The sequence below is a fragment of the Hemitrygon akajei genome, chromosome 3, assembly GCF_048418815.1.
Source record: "Hemitrygon akajei chromosome 3, sHemAka1.3, whole genome shotgun sequence".
In the NCBI taxonomy this organism is placed as follows: domain Eukaryota; kingdom Metazoa; phylum Chordata; class Chondrichthyes; order Myliobatiformes; family Dasyatidae; genus Hemitrygon; species Hemitrygon akajei.
In genome coordinates this window covers 198,625,751-198,640,550 of record NC_133126.1, presented here as the reverse complement: position 1 = coordinate 198,640,550, position 14,800 = coordinate 198,625,751, and the positions used below count along the sequence as shown (strand labels likewise).

Sequence of the window (14,800 nt, the reverse complement as noted above, 5' to 3'; positions counted from 1 at the left end):
GCTCATGAATGTGAGGAAAATGGAAGGATATGGGCATTGTGTCAGCAGGAGGGATTAGTTTGGCTGGCCATTTGATTACTAATTTAATTGAATTGGCACAGCACTGTGGGCCGAGGGGGCCTGTTCCTGTGCAGTATTGTTGTATAAAATAAATAACTAAGTGAGAGAGGTCAGAGGAGAATGGCCAGACTGGTTCAAGCTAACAGGAATACGAGGGTAACTCAAAGAACCACATGTTACAACAGTGGTGTGCAGAAGAGAATCTTTAAACACGGAACACATTGAACCTTGAAATGGACAGGCCACAGCAGCCGAAGACCATGAACACACACTCAGCGTTCAGTTTATTAGGCACAGGAGGTGTGTGATAAAGTGGCCACTGACTGTATTATGTCTCTTGACCACAATCCTGTGTATTTGCAGCGGTGGCTGTGTCAAGAGCTGCAGAACAGTATGTTTTACATTGTAGGGAAGCTGAGAAGCGGGCAAGGATGAAGGATGGATCAATGATAAGCGGCTGTCCATCCTTTGTGCAATTGTAACACTTGATTCTGCGTTCTCTTATTGCTTTTCCCTTGTGTTACCTCTGTGTACTGAGCTACGATGATCCGTATTGATGGCATGCAAAACAAGGTTCCTCACTGGACCTGACAATTTACACACACAAAGTGCTGGAGGAGCTCAGAAGGCCGGCTGATTCCTCCAGCATTTTGTGTGTGCTGCTTGGATTTCCAGCATCTGGAGATTTCCTCTTGTTTATGATGAGCCAATTTACCTTTTCTTTTATACCAGCTGACGGAGTGTCACAGTTGGACAGCGACGGTTATAGAGCGGGGAATCAAGCCATTCGGTCCAACTACTTCATGCTGACCAATGTACCTACCTGGGTGCAGTGAAGATTTAGTCATTGCAGTCGATTTGTCCTGGTGTTTACGTATGCAGAGTATTCGATGGCTCCGGGCCTGTACTCACAGGAGCTTACAAGAGTGAGCGGACGATCTCACTGAAGCCAACTGAATATTGAAAGCCCCAAAAGTGGATAAGGAGAGGATATTTCCTATAGTGGGGGAGTTTAGGCTAGAGGGCACAGATAGAGTGGATGTGGAGAGGATGTTTCCTATAGTGGGGGAGTCTAGGACCAGAGGACACAGATAGAGTGGATGTGGAGAGGATGTTTCCTATAGTGGGGGAGAACAGGACCAGAGGACACAGATAGAGTGGATGTGGTGAGGATGTTTCCTATAGTGGGGGAGTCTTGGACCAGAGGACACAGATAGAGTGGATGTGGAGAGGATGGTTCCTATAGTGGGGGAGTCTGGGACCAGAGGACACAGATAGAGTGGATAAGGAGAGGATATTTCCTATAGTGGGGGAGTCTAGGACCAGAGGACACAGATAGAGTGGATAAGGAGAGGATATTTCCTATAGTGGGGGAGTCTAGGACCAGAGGACACAGATAGAGTGGATAAGGAGAGGATATTTCCTATAGTAGGGGGAGTTTAGGCTAGAGGGCACAGCCTCAGAATAGAAGGAATTCTATTTAGAACAGAGGACTTTTTTGAGCCAAATGGTGATGAATCTGTGGAATTCATTGCCACAGTTGTCTGGAGGTAAGTAACTGGGTATATGTAAAGCACAGTTGGATAGGTTCTCGATTCGTCCAGGTGCCAAAGGTTACAGGGAGAAGGCAGGAGAGTGGGGTTGAGAGGGATAATAAATCAGCCACGAAGTAATGGCAGAGCAGACTCGATGGGCTGAATGGCCCAATTCCACTTGTAGGTCTTGTGGTCTTATGAGGGTGTAAATAGGGAAAGGGGAATGGGAAGAGAGGGGAGAGAGAGGTAAATAGTATTCAAGCTGAGAGCTGTAGAACTGCTGGGTTCAGGTCAGTCACGCCTGTGGAGAGAGAAACCATGTGATCAGGCTGCAGCAACGTTACCTCCTCTCTATCACAGTTAATTATCTGGTGAAAAGAGGGAAGGGTGTCTTCTAAGTATCATCAACATTTCAAAGTATATTTATTATCAAAGTATGTATACCATATACAGCCTTCAGATTTATCTTCTTGCAGACAGCCACAAAACAAAGAAACACAATAGAACCCACAAATAAAATCACACCACAAGGACTGTCAAACATCCAATGTTCGATAAAGGAACAAATCATGCAAAATAAAAAGGTAAATGAATAACACAGAGAACATGAACAGCAGAGTCTCCAAATGTGAGGCCGCAGCCACGGAGCCAGTTCAGGTCTGAGGTGAATGCTGAAGGATGCAGGCCGCAGCCATGGAGCCAGTTCAGGTCTGAGGTGAATGCTGAAGGATGCAGGCCACAGGCATGGAGCCAGTTCAGGTCTGAGGTGAATGCTGAAGGATGCAGGCCGCAGGCATGGAGCCAGTTCAGGTCTGAGGTGAATGCTGAAGGATGCAGGCCACAGGCATGGAGCCAGTTCAGGTCTGAGGTGAATGCTGAAGGATGCAGGCCGCAGGCATGGAGCCAGTTCAGGTCTGAGGTGAATGCTGAAGGATGCAGGCCGCAGCCACGGAGCCAGTTCAGGTCTGAGGCAAATTCCGATGGATGCAGGCCGCAGCCACGGAGCCAGTTCAGGTCTGAGGTGAATGCTGAAGGATGCAGGCCACAGGCATGGAGCCAGTTCAGGTCTGAGGTGAATGCTGAAGGATGCAGGCCGCAGCCACGGAGCCAGTTCAGGTCTGAGGTGAATGCTGAAGGATGCAGGCCGCAGCCACGGAGCCAGTTCAGGTCTGAGGTGAATGCTGAAGGATGCAGGCCGCAGCCACGGAGCCAGTTCGGCGCTGAGGTGAACGCTGATGGCTGCAGATTCAGTGCAGAGCTGAGATGAGTAAACTCATGGGGTAGTGAGAGAAACACTGGTATGTCCTTCACTCCGGCCTCGAAGCCTTGATATTTTTAGATCTGATTTTCAGACGTGGGCATGGTTAAAATCGACTATAACCAAGACAAGTTTATTGTCATTTAACTATATATGTAACATATATAATGTGTCTAGAAGCAAGATGTTTCTTTGAACCAGGGTGTAGAACTTATGAAGGTGAGGATAAAATCTGCAGATGAATCATATATAAATAACAGACTAAAGAGCATTCATATTAAATATTGTAGGGTACGGAACAGACTAACCAGTGACACTTTGAATACGATGTGGCCGGGAGTTCAGAAGCCCAATGGCCTGGGGGAAGAAACTGTTTCTCATCCTGACCATTCTTGTTTTATGCATCGTAGTCCCCTGTCTGATGGTGGAAAGTCGAAGAGGATGCTGGGTGGATGGGTGGGATCCTTAATAATACTATGGGCCCTGCGTATGCAGTGCTCCTGATAAATGTCCCCGATGGATGGTAGGGAGACCCCTATGATCCTCTCAGCTGTTCTCACAGTCCTCTGTAGGGACTGCTTGTCCGATGCTAGACTGCTTCCGTACCAGATGGAGGTGCAACTTGTCAGGGTGCTCTCAATGGTGCTCCTGTAAAGATGGGGAAGTGGGGTGGGGGGGGGGGGGTAGTGAATCTGGCTTGCCTCAATCTTCCTAGGAAGAGGAGGTGCTAAGGTGTCTTCTTGTTCAGGGAGGTGATATTAAGGGACCAGGTGAGATCACCTGTGATGTGAACTCCCTGGAATTTGGTGCACTTCACTCTCTCTACGGAGGAGCCATGTATCAGTATCAACACTGTCTGGAAAGGCTATTCCAGCCTCTAATTAGATCTCTGGATCAAAATTAGTTAAGGCATCGAAGATTACGGGAGAAGATGGGAGAATGGGGTTGAGAATGATAAATTGGCCTTGATGGAGTGGCGGAGTACGCTCGTCAGGCTAATTGGCTCAACTCTGCTCCTATGTCTTATGGTCTTATTGTCTTCTCACAGTAGGAGAAATATTCTTTTAGGTGTCTCTTTGGAGCAAAGGAGGATGAGAGCTGACTTGATAGAGGTGTACATGATAAGAGGCACAGATCATCTGGCTGTCGGAGACATTTTCCCCAGGGTGGAAATGGCTAATAGAAGGGGGGAGCATATTTTAAGGTGATTGGAGGAATGTGGAAGGTGTGGAAGGATGTCAGAGGTTTTTTTTTACACAGAGAGTAATGGGTACATGGAACCCCCTGCCAGGGGTGATGGGAGAGGCAGATACATTAGGGACATCTAAAAGATTCTTAGATAAGCAAATAGATGATAGAAAAATGGAGGGCAAAGTGGGAAGGGAGGGTAGATTTATCTTAGAGTAGGTTAAAAGGTCAGCACGGCTTGGTGGGCTGTAAAGTTTTCTGTGCTAGGTACATCAGGACTGGGGAGTTGCAAAAGATTCAAATGCCTAGGTTGAAAATGAGATGCCTTATGGGCCTGTTCACTGTTCCCATTCAGGAACAGACCCTTTGGCCCACTATGCCTCTGCAGACCACAATACCAATCGACACTAGACTCTCCTGCCTGCACGTGGTCCATATCTCTCCATTCCCTGCCCACTCAAGTGCGGGGTATCGATAGGGTATCGGAGGGTGGAGATACGTCTCTACCAATGGAGGTGTAAGATGTTCCTTTTTTCCACTAGCCTGCAGGTCACCCTTGGGCAAGATGTAGCACTTGTTTCGCGCCCCAATCAGGGTCACCTGAAGCTACAGGAGCAGGTGATGGGTGGTAGTATGAGCCGCCAGTGCATATCACAAGCCTTGGTTATGCGACCACTGACGCCAGGCAGAAAATCTCTGAAGAGTATTGATAATGGCTGGGGGTCACCCGTCTTGTAAAGACACTGCCCAGAAGAAGGTAATGGCAAACTACTTATGTAGTAAAATTTGCCAAGAATAATCATGGTCCTAGATCATCATCGCCCACATCATATGACGTGGCACATAATGATGATGTCAGATGACACGGCATATAATGATGACAATGATGATATACAAGCAGATTTTTCCACTGAGGTTGGGTGAGACTACAACCAGAGGTCATGGGTCAAGGGTGAAAGGTGAAATGCTTAAGGGGAACATGAGGGGAAACTTCTTTACTCAGAGGGTGGAACGAGCTGCCAGAGGAAGTAGTGGATTTGGGAGTGAGACAGCAGTTTCTCTGGATAACTCTGCCATCTCCTCCCCTGGGGATCAGTGGGAGCATCCTCTGCTTTCTCTGCCTTGTACCCATCGACTCATGTCTTTGTGCGTGGGCTGGTTTAGCTCGGTCGCCTCCGTGGTGGTTAAATCTGGAATCAGGGCAGTGGGTTTATTTGGGTTCTTTCTTGCATCAGTTTGGATGCTGTCTGATCTGCAACGTGCATTGTGTATGTGTGTGTTTGCACTGGATTTCCAGCACCTGCGGGATCTCTGCTGTTTGTGATAGTTCATGATATTCTTGTGAACATTGTGTTCCTGATGCAATGTGTCTGTGATGAGGAGTGTTTGATGGCTCTGGGCCTGTACACGCTGGCGTTTCCTTAAAGATAAACTTGCAGGTTGAGTCAGTGGTGTGGAAGGCAAATGCAATGTTGGCATTCTTGTCTACGAGGACTAGAATACAAAAGCAAGGATGTAATGTGGAGGCTTTATGTGACATTAGAGAGTTGTGAGCAGTTCTGGGCACTGTACCTAAGAAAAAATGCACTGACATTGGAGAGGGCCAAGAGGAGGTTCTCAGGAATGATCCCAGGAATGAAAGGGTTAATGTCTGAAGGGTGTTTGATGGTTCTGGGCCTATACTCAGAGTTTAGAAGGATGAGGGGGGATCTCACTGAAACCTATTGAATTCTGGAAGGCCTGGATAGAGTGGATGTAGAGAAGATGTTTCCTGTGATGGGGGAGTCAAGGACCAGAGGGTACAACCTCAGACAAGAGGGATGTCACTTTGGAACAGAGATGAGGATGAATTTCTTTAGCCAGTGAGCAGGGAATCTGTGGAATTCATTGCCGCAGACGGCTGTGGAGGCCAAGTCATTGGGTATATTTTAAGCGGAGGTTGACAGGTTCTTGATTAGTTAGGGTGTCAAAGGTTATGGGGAGAAGGCAGGAGAATGGGGTTGAGAGAGATAATAAATTACCCATGATGGGCTGGCAGAGTAGACTTGAGGGGCTGAATGGCGCAATTCTGCTCCCATATCTTATGGTGATATGACTGTAAGTAAGTTTTTTTACTGTATTTGTGCAGATGACAATAAGTGCGACTTTGATTCAGAGGTGAAAGGGTTCAGGGAATGTTCGGTACAGGGTATGTTCCTGTAGTCTTCACTCCCACTGCGAGGTCCGTACGGGTAGTGGGACTCGCCTACTCTATTGTAAGTCCCGCTGCAGCCGCGAGCGCAGCTGGGTATTACCTGCTTTTCTTATATAACTGAATAAGCTCACTCCACTTCATTAATGTGGCCACTGAGTGTATGTACTTGTGCAGATGGCAATAAACTGGACTCTGAGTCAAAGTCGAGTTTATTGTCATCTGCACAAGTACATACACTCAGTGGCCACATTAATGAAATGGCCTCTGAGTGAACTTTCATGATCTTCTCCAGCTACAACCCATCCACTTCAAGGTTTGTTGTGTTGTACATTCAGAGATGCTCTTCTGCACACCACTGTCGTAACGCGTGGATATCTGAGTTACTGGCACCTTCCATTTGGCAATGAAAAACATACTTGTAGGGGCATCACAGCCACATCACTTCAGAAAAACAGCATCCACATGAAAAATATAAATTATTACAATAAAGAAAAATATTGGAACAAAAAAAAACCGAAAATAAGGTACAGAAACCTGAAAATGCAGGTTCAGGATCTGCTACTTCACTTTTAACCATTCAATCACTGAAACACCAACACAACCCTTATCACAACAGTTCAGCAACACTTCACATTAAAATATACTTTTTTGGTTCTAATTGTGCTTTCTTGTAAAAAAAAAGTAAAAATCTGTGTTTAATTTATGCTTTTTTTGTGAATACTGCTTACCTGATGCTGTGTGCCTGTGATGCTGCTGTAAATAATTTGCTATTGCATTGGTGGGTCTGGAGGAGCTGAGTTAGGGCCTTGTTCCCTGGACCTCAGCGGGAAGGGAGAACTGGTAGATGTATACATAATTATGAGGGGTTACAGATAGGATCAAATCAAGCAGGCTCTTTTTACTGTGGTTGGTTGAGACTAGAACTAGAGGTTAGGGGTGAAAGGTGAAATGTTTAAGGGCAACATGAGGGAGAACTTCTTCCCTCACAGGGCGTTGAGAGGGTGGAAGGAGCTGCCAGCACGAGTGGTGGATTCGGGTTGATTTCAACATTTAAGAGGAGTTTGTGGATGTTGCAGGACCATCGCTCATTTTTAAGTGATGTTTAGACGTGAATGCAGAAATTGGAAGGATATGGACAATTGTGTGGGCAGAAGGGACTAGTTTTGTCGGCCCAGTAACCCGCCTATTTAACCCTAGCCTAATGACAGGAAAAGTTACAATGACTGATTAACTTACTAACCGGTACGGTTTCAGACTGTGGGAGAAACTGGTACACCCCGGGGAAACCCGCGCCGAAGGCAAGCAGTTCCGACCAGCAAGTGAGATGGTGTGGTCAGCACGGACCAGTAGGGCCGAAGGGCCTGTTTTCGTACTGTATTACTCTAGGTACTTGTGCGGATGACTCGGCGACGAAAGGGCTACGTAAACCTTACTGTCTGTCGTCTCTATTCCCCGTGGACGGTTCTTCGTCTCTCTTATCTTCAACCCCCCCCCCCCCCCCCACCCCGGCTCTTATACCAGTTTCTGCCTTGTCCCAGATTTCTCCCTCAACTAACACACTTCATCTAGCTGTTCATCGCTGCGAGCTCTTGTCGACAGATGAGAACTCGGCCGATATTTTCAAGCGCTCAGTCGGATGCTTGACTATTAATTTAGGTCTGACATTAAAATTATCTCTGCACTTTCAAAAGGGGAGTCGGAATGGGAATAAAAATGGATCTCAAAATGCTGGCGTTAGTCCGCGCTAGAGAGAAAGTTGACATTTCAGTTGGACGATTTAATAATTCAGCTCCTGCCCCGACCGCAGCTGAACGAGCGGCTGAGGGTGTCCGCCTCTGGTACATCAGAGGTCGAGCGCCCTGCGGTACATAGTTTTCGGATCACTGGGAGGCGTTTTAGCGATTGTACGTCCGATCTGCGACTGTTCTGGTGTCGAAATGTCGGCGTACGTGACTCTGCAAGGGGAGTTTCACTGTTTATAGATGGGTTCTTTTCGGAAAGATAACCGTGTGTCAGTCTCTACCTGAGCACATTCGGTGTCAGCGCCCGGACGTTTCGCTGCCGGTCTTGGCTCGATGTGTGCGTGCGGGGGGTGTGTTGTGCGAGCGTGGTAGGAGGGGGCGGGGGTAAATAACGCTGGGAGTGGGACAGGGCTCTCGGCCGGCACCGCCGCAGTTCCTCTCTCGCTGCCTTCCCGCACTTACTCGGATCAAGAAGGCTTCATCCGAAACTCACTCACGTATAATTGCGTAGTAGATCGGGAGAGCTGCAAGAAGCGACAGGGGCCGGAACGGAGACCTGGGCACCCTTTCCTGTCCAAACGCCCGCCTTTGGAGCCCTTCCACCGAGCCCACCAGTGAAGGAGAAACCTCGGGAGGAGGGACTGGGATTTTCTAGGAACTACACTATCTACCCACCCCCTGCGTGCTCTCTCCTGTCACCCCGGCGGTGGAGGAGCTCAGATTTCCGGACTGCAGCAGAAAAGGGAAAAAAGTTGGGAGATCTTACCGGTCGAGTCCAGTGGAAGTCAACGCACCCCAGCCGAGTCCAGCTGTTGTCAACCCTGCCCGACGAGATCCAGGCGGTGTCAGCCCCACCTCAACCCAAATCCTACAAGGTCCAGGCGGGGTCATCGCCCACCGACCCCCCCACCCCACCCGGACACACAAGAAAACCTTTCCTTCGGAGGGACGGACGGAGTTGCACAGCCCCGGAGCAGAGGATGACCCGGGGGAGGCTTCCCCTTTCTCCCGTGCACGGCGCCGGCGACTGCAGTCAGGACGCACCCCGAGGAGATCTGTAGACACCGCGCACCTCCGTGGATGGACCTGGAATCGGTGCGGACGCTCACCTAGAACTGGGCTAGGGCCAGTCGAGACACCCGTGCAGTCTTCGCCGATTCTGTCCGACTCGTTCTTTCTCTCTGCCCCCTGGTCCGTGAAGTGAAGCCCTAGGGGTGAAGGACGGGGGGTGCAGAGCGGGGCTGGGGAATGAACCCACCGCGCTGGGATCGGGTGCCCGCTCCCTGCCGCTGCTCCTGATCGGAGGGACAGCGGCTGCGGCGAGCCTCGTCTCTGCATCTCCCCTCCCTCCTCCCTTCCTCCTCGCCTCCCGCAAGTTTGGAAGCCCCGCCGGCTTCATTGAGCTGCCGCCCGGGCCATGGCTGCGGCTCTCGCCAGCTCTCTGATCCGGCAGAAGCGGCAGGCGAGGGAGAACAACGCGGACCGGGTGTCGGCTGCCAAGCGACGGAGCAGCCCTAGCAAGGCCAAGAAGTCGCTGTGCGAGAGGCATGGTCTCGGCGTCTTCTCCAAGGTCCGTTTCTGCAGCGGCAAGAAGAGGCCGGTCCGCAAAAGAACAGGTGGGTAGGAGTGATGTTGGTGTATGAGTGGGTGCTCTCCCCTCTCCCCTTTACCCTCCCCTCCTCTACCCCTACCCTCCTCCCGTCTCTCACCCCTCCCCTCCTGCCCCTCCCCTCCTCCTGCCCCCACCTCCTTTCCCCCTCCTCTCCCAATCCCTCCCCTACCACTCCACCCTCCCCCTACCCTTCACATCTTGCCTCCCCTTCCCCCACTCCCCCTTCCCCCCACTCCCACTCCCCCTTCCCCCCACTCCCACTTCCCCTTCCCCCCACTCCCACTTCCCCTTCCCTCTCCCATCCACACCCCTCCTTTGCCTCTCCCGCCCACTGCCAACTGCTCCCTCCAACCTGCCCAGGTTGGGTTGGTTGTGTTGATATTGGGGTGTGTTGGTGTTTCAGCTGGGAAATCGCTGTGGTGGGTGAGGAGAGCTGAGGAATGGGAACTTTGCTAAGGGAGGATGTGTAAGTTGGGTGGGGCAACCATCTTGGTGAGTGTGGTTGGGTGGGTTGGCATTGGGATGGGTGGGTGGGTGCACTACTCTGAGAGTGACGATGAGTGGCTGAGTACCCAGCCTCAATAGTGGACGGATGGGCGATCAGCCATCCCTGAGGGAGGAGATGGGTGGGTACCCTGGCCCTGAGAGTGGGGGTGCGTACACTATTCGAGAGTGGAGATGGGTGGGTGGTCACCCGGTCCGGAGTGTGGGCAGTTAGCCTGAAGGGTGGGAATGTGAGGGTGCCCCGGACTGAGTGTGTGGATAGGTGGATGTCCCTGCTGGGAGGTAGCGGGTAGGGATGAGGGTGGGTGGGAGAACCATCCTGGATAGAGAGAATGGTTGAGTTCAGTTGAATTGACATTCGGCTGGGGAGTGGTGTGCACTCTACCTGAGGGTGTGGGTGGGAGGGAGGGAGGGTTGAGGATGGATGGGCATCCTTCCAGGGGGAGTAGAACCTGAACGGAGCAGCCATTCCCGGGGAGAGGAGGGCATGGGTGGGGCAGGACCAACTTTGGGATAGGTTGTCACCCCGCCCTGAATGTGGGGTAAGTGGGTGGGCTGGGTTTGGGTGGTTACCCAGGGGGGGCGGGGGTGCAGAAGGCAGGCACCCGGTCTTTAAGGGGATGTAGGGGGTGAGCACCCATGGGCGAGTTGTGTTGGGTTAGGGATACTGGTCATCCTGGGCAGAGTGAGGTCAGAGACTGGGCAGCAACTCCGGACAGATGTGCAGGGTGTGGGGTGGCCAGAGGAGGTGGTGTGAGAGAGCCTGAGTTGCAGTGCGCACCGTAAATCACAGGCGGACATGCTGGTATCGTGTGTGCGGTGTACCCAGGGGAGCAAGCTGCAGTGATCTGAAGGCTAGAATGTCTCGTCCGTCTGCGTTTCGGGATGGTAGCTGCCAGCCTCTAGTTTTGAGATGTCTTGCGCTTCAAGAACACCCACTCCCCAAGTTCATCAGCAGTGGGGCAGCGTGTAAAGCCCGAGTGCAGGACGTGACTTGCATCTGGTCCACTTACCTGCATGTGGCACAGTACTGTAATCCCTGTGTGTTAGCGTCGGCCTGGTGAGGGGTGTGGATATGGAAACCGTGTGGCTTTCCACTTGCTGGGTTCGCACTGTGTTGTGTTAAACAGGAATAAAGCTCTGCGATGTTTCTTTGCAACATTACCAACGTGGGTGTGAAGTTGTTATCGTGCGTGCTGTGTCTCCAAGGAGAGTTTCTTGTAGTTAAAGCCAATTCTCGGTGGCCACAGCACTCTTTGGCCTGTACTGTGTACAGAGATTTGAGCTGTCTGCTATAACATGGGTCATGAGTGAGTGTGTGTGTGTGTGAGACAGACTGGGTGCTTCTGCGTGCATGTGTTTGAGTGTGTGGGCGTGCGCTTGTGTGTGAGCATATGGATGCATATGTGTGTGTGTGTCTGTGTTTGTGTGAACGTCCTCACAGTGCATAGCTGTAGGTCAGGCAGCATCTATGGAAAGGAATAAAGAATCGACATTTTCGGCCGAGACCCTTCGTCGGGACCTGATCAATGCTGATGAAGGGTCTCAGTCTGAAATGTCAACTGTTTACTCCTCTCCATAGATGCTGCCTGACCTGCAGAGTTCCAACAGCATTTGGTGTGTGTTATCCTGAAATTGCAGCATCTCCAGAATCTCTTGTGTTTATCATACCTGCAGGTGTAAATGTCCAACTTATATAAGCTTGTGTCATTTTGTTTACTGTGCAGGAGTTTGCCAATGAGCGATGATCAGATAGTTGCACCCACTCAGCCTTTACCATGGCTTCTTTTTCTCACGCGGAGTCCCACAGTTCTATACAGTACTGAGCTGGTTCCTGCTTAAGCAATAGGTTCACCCTTGCCCCATTTGCCTAGTTAAAACCACTCTTGTCTCTACGGAATAGGAATCATACCTACCCAGTATCCCTGCGATCTGAGTTTTACGCCCACATGCACAGCTTTTGTTTTAACAATTCCTGTTGTGAAGAAGCTGAGGAGATTTTTGTTACATTAACTGCAGTCTATAAATGGAAGTCATTGAACCTTTAATCTGAAGAATATGGTGTAGCAGTGAGCGTCAGTGACCCAGGCTCAGTTCCTGCCACTGATGTACGCTCTCCCCGTGACTGCATGGGTTTTCGCTGTGTGCTCTGGTTTCCTCCCACAGTCCAAAGACACGCGGGTTACTAAGTTAATCAGAGAAGTGTGTAATTGGCAGCGCTGGCTTGTTGGGCTGGAAGGGCTGTTATTGTGCTGTATCTCCAAATAATAAAAGAAATCCTGTGCCTCACCATCGTATGATGCAGGTAATAATGGTCTTTCCACGACCATGATTGTTCTCGGCAAATTTTTCTGCAGAAGTGGTTTGCCATTGCCATCTTCGGGGCCGTGTCTTTACAGGACTAATAAAAAATGTCCTAGTAAAGGATCCCCTTGGAATGAGTGACCATAACATGGTCGAATTCCATATTCAATTAGAGGATGAGAGGGTTGGATCTCAAACAAGCGTACTGAGCTTAAATAAAGGAGACTATGATGGTATGAGAGCGGAATTGCTTAAGATGGATTGGGAAAATAGATTAAAGGGTAGATCGGTACTTGATCAGTGGTGTATATTTAAGGAGTTATGTTACAACTATCAAGAAAAATATATTCCACTGAAGAAAAAAGGGTGTAAAAGAAAAAATAGTTATCCGTGGCTAAGTAAAGAAATAAAGCAAAGTATACGACTAAAAAGAAAGTTATATAAGGTAGCTAAATCTAGTGGGAAGATTGAAGATCGAGAAGCTTTTAAAGATCTGCAGCAAATAACAAAAAGATTGATTAAGAAGGGGAAGATAGATTATGAAAGTAAATTGGTGAAAAACAAAAGCAGATAGTAAGAGTTTTTATAGTTACATAAAAAGAAAAAGGGTGGCTAAAGTAAATGTTGGTCCCCTAGAAGATGAGACCAGGAAATTAATGGTAGGGGACATGGAGATGGCGGAAACGCTGAACAAATATTTTGTATCAGTTTTTACAGTAGAGGACACTCAAAATATCCCAACACTGGATAAACAGGGGGCTCTAAGGGGAGAGAAGCTAACTACGATTCAAATCACCAAGGAAATGGTACTTGATAAATTAATGGGACTGAAGGTGGATAAATCCCCTGGACCGGATGGCTTGCATCCTAGGGTCTTAAGGGAAGTGGCGGTCGGGATTGTGGATGCATTAGTGATAATTTTTCAAAACTCGCTGGACTCGGCAATGGTCCCGGCAGATTGGAAAAATGCTAATGTAACTCCTTTATTTAAAAAGGGCAATAGACAGAAGGCTGGGAATTATAGGCCAGTTAGCCTAACATCTTTGGTTGGCAAAATGTTGGAATCGATAATTAAGGAAACAGTAACAGGGCATTTGAATAAACATAGCTTAATAGGACAAAGTCAGCATGGCTTTACAAAAGGGAAGTCATGTTTGACAAATTTGTTGGAGTTCTTTGAGGACATAACATATAGGGTAGATAAAGGGGAACCAGTGGATGTGGTGTATTTGGACTTCCAAAAGGCATTTGACAAGGTGCCACACCAAAGATTATTACTTAAAGTAAAAAATCATGGGATTGGGGATAATATTCTGGCATGGGTGGAGGATTGGCTTTCTAACAGAAAACAGAGAGTCGGGATAAATGGTTTATTCTCAGACTGGCAGTTGGTGACTAGTGGTGTTCCGCAGGGGTCGGTGTTGGGACCCCAACTCTTTACAATCTATATTAATGATTTGGAGAAAGGGACTAAGTGCAACGTATCGAAGTTTGCTGATGACACAAAGATGGGAGGGAGTGTAATGAGTGCGAAGGACATTGAAACCCTGCAGGGGGACATAGATAGGCTGAGTGATTGGGCAGACATTTGGCAGATGAAATATAATACTGACAAGTGTGAGGTCTTGCACTTTGGCAGGAAAAATAATAGAGCAAGTTATTATCTAAATGGAGAGAAACTGGAAAGTGCTTCTGTGCAAAGGGATCTAGGGGTCCTGGTGCAGGAAACACAAAAAGTTAGTATGCAAGTGCAGCAGGTGGTCAAGAAGGCCAATGGAATGCTGGCTTTTATTGCTAGGGGGATGGAGTATAAGAACAGGGAGGTCTTACTGCAGTTGTACCGGGTATTGGTGAGACCACACCTGGAGTACTGCGTGCAGTTCTGGTGTCCGTATTTAAGAAAGGACATACTGGCTCTCGAGGTTCACTAGGTTAATTCCGGGGATGGGTGGGTTGATGTATGATGAGATGTTGAGTAGATTGGGACTCTACTCATTGGAGTTCCGAAGAATGAGAGGCGATCTTATTGAAACATATAAGATTGTGAAGGGGCTTGATCGGGTGGATGCGGGGAGAATGTTCTCAATGATGGGTGAAACTAGGACTAGGGGGCATAATCTTAAAATAAGGGGATGCCGTTCCAGGACTGAGATGCGGAGAAATTTCTTCACTCAGAGGGTAGTGGGGCTGTGGAATTTACTGCCCCAGAGAGCTGTGGAAGCTACTACACTCAATAAATTCAAAACGGAGATAGACATTTTCCTGGATAAAAATGGCATTAGGGGATACGGTGAGCGAGCAGGTAAGTGGACATGAGGCTAGGTTTAGATCAGCCATGTGATCTCCTAGACCAATTTTCGATAGCCTGGATGGATCGGAGAGGAATTTTCCAGATTTTTTCCC

The 14,800-nt window shown here is 49.0% G+C and overlaps 1 protein-coding gene across 3 annotated transcripts in view; it reads left to right on the top strand.

The window, feature by feature from the left end:
• Positions 1-14,800, top strand: part of LOC140725782 (fibroblast growth factor 12) — a 386,213-nt gene that overhangs the window by 200,736 nt on the left and 170,677 nt on the right. The window contains exon 1 of one of the 3 annotated variants that reach the window (XM_073041683.1): positions 8,160-9,593. The exons of the other annotated variants lie outside the window; for them this stretch is intronic. Coding sequence (XP_072897784.1) covers positions 9,395-9,593 — 199 coding nt within the window. The 5' untranslated portion in view covers positions 8,160-9,394. Of the gene's footprint in view, positions 1-8,159; positions 9,594-14,800 lie in introns of those variants that run through there. 3 annotated transcript variants of the gene reach the window in all.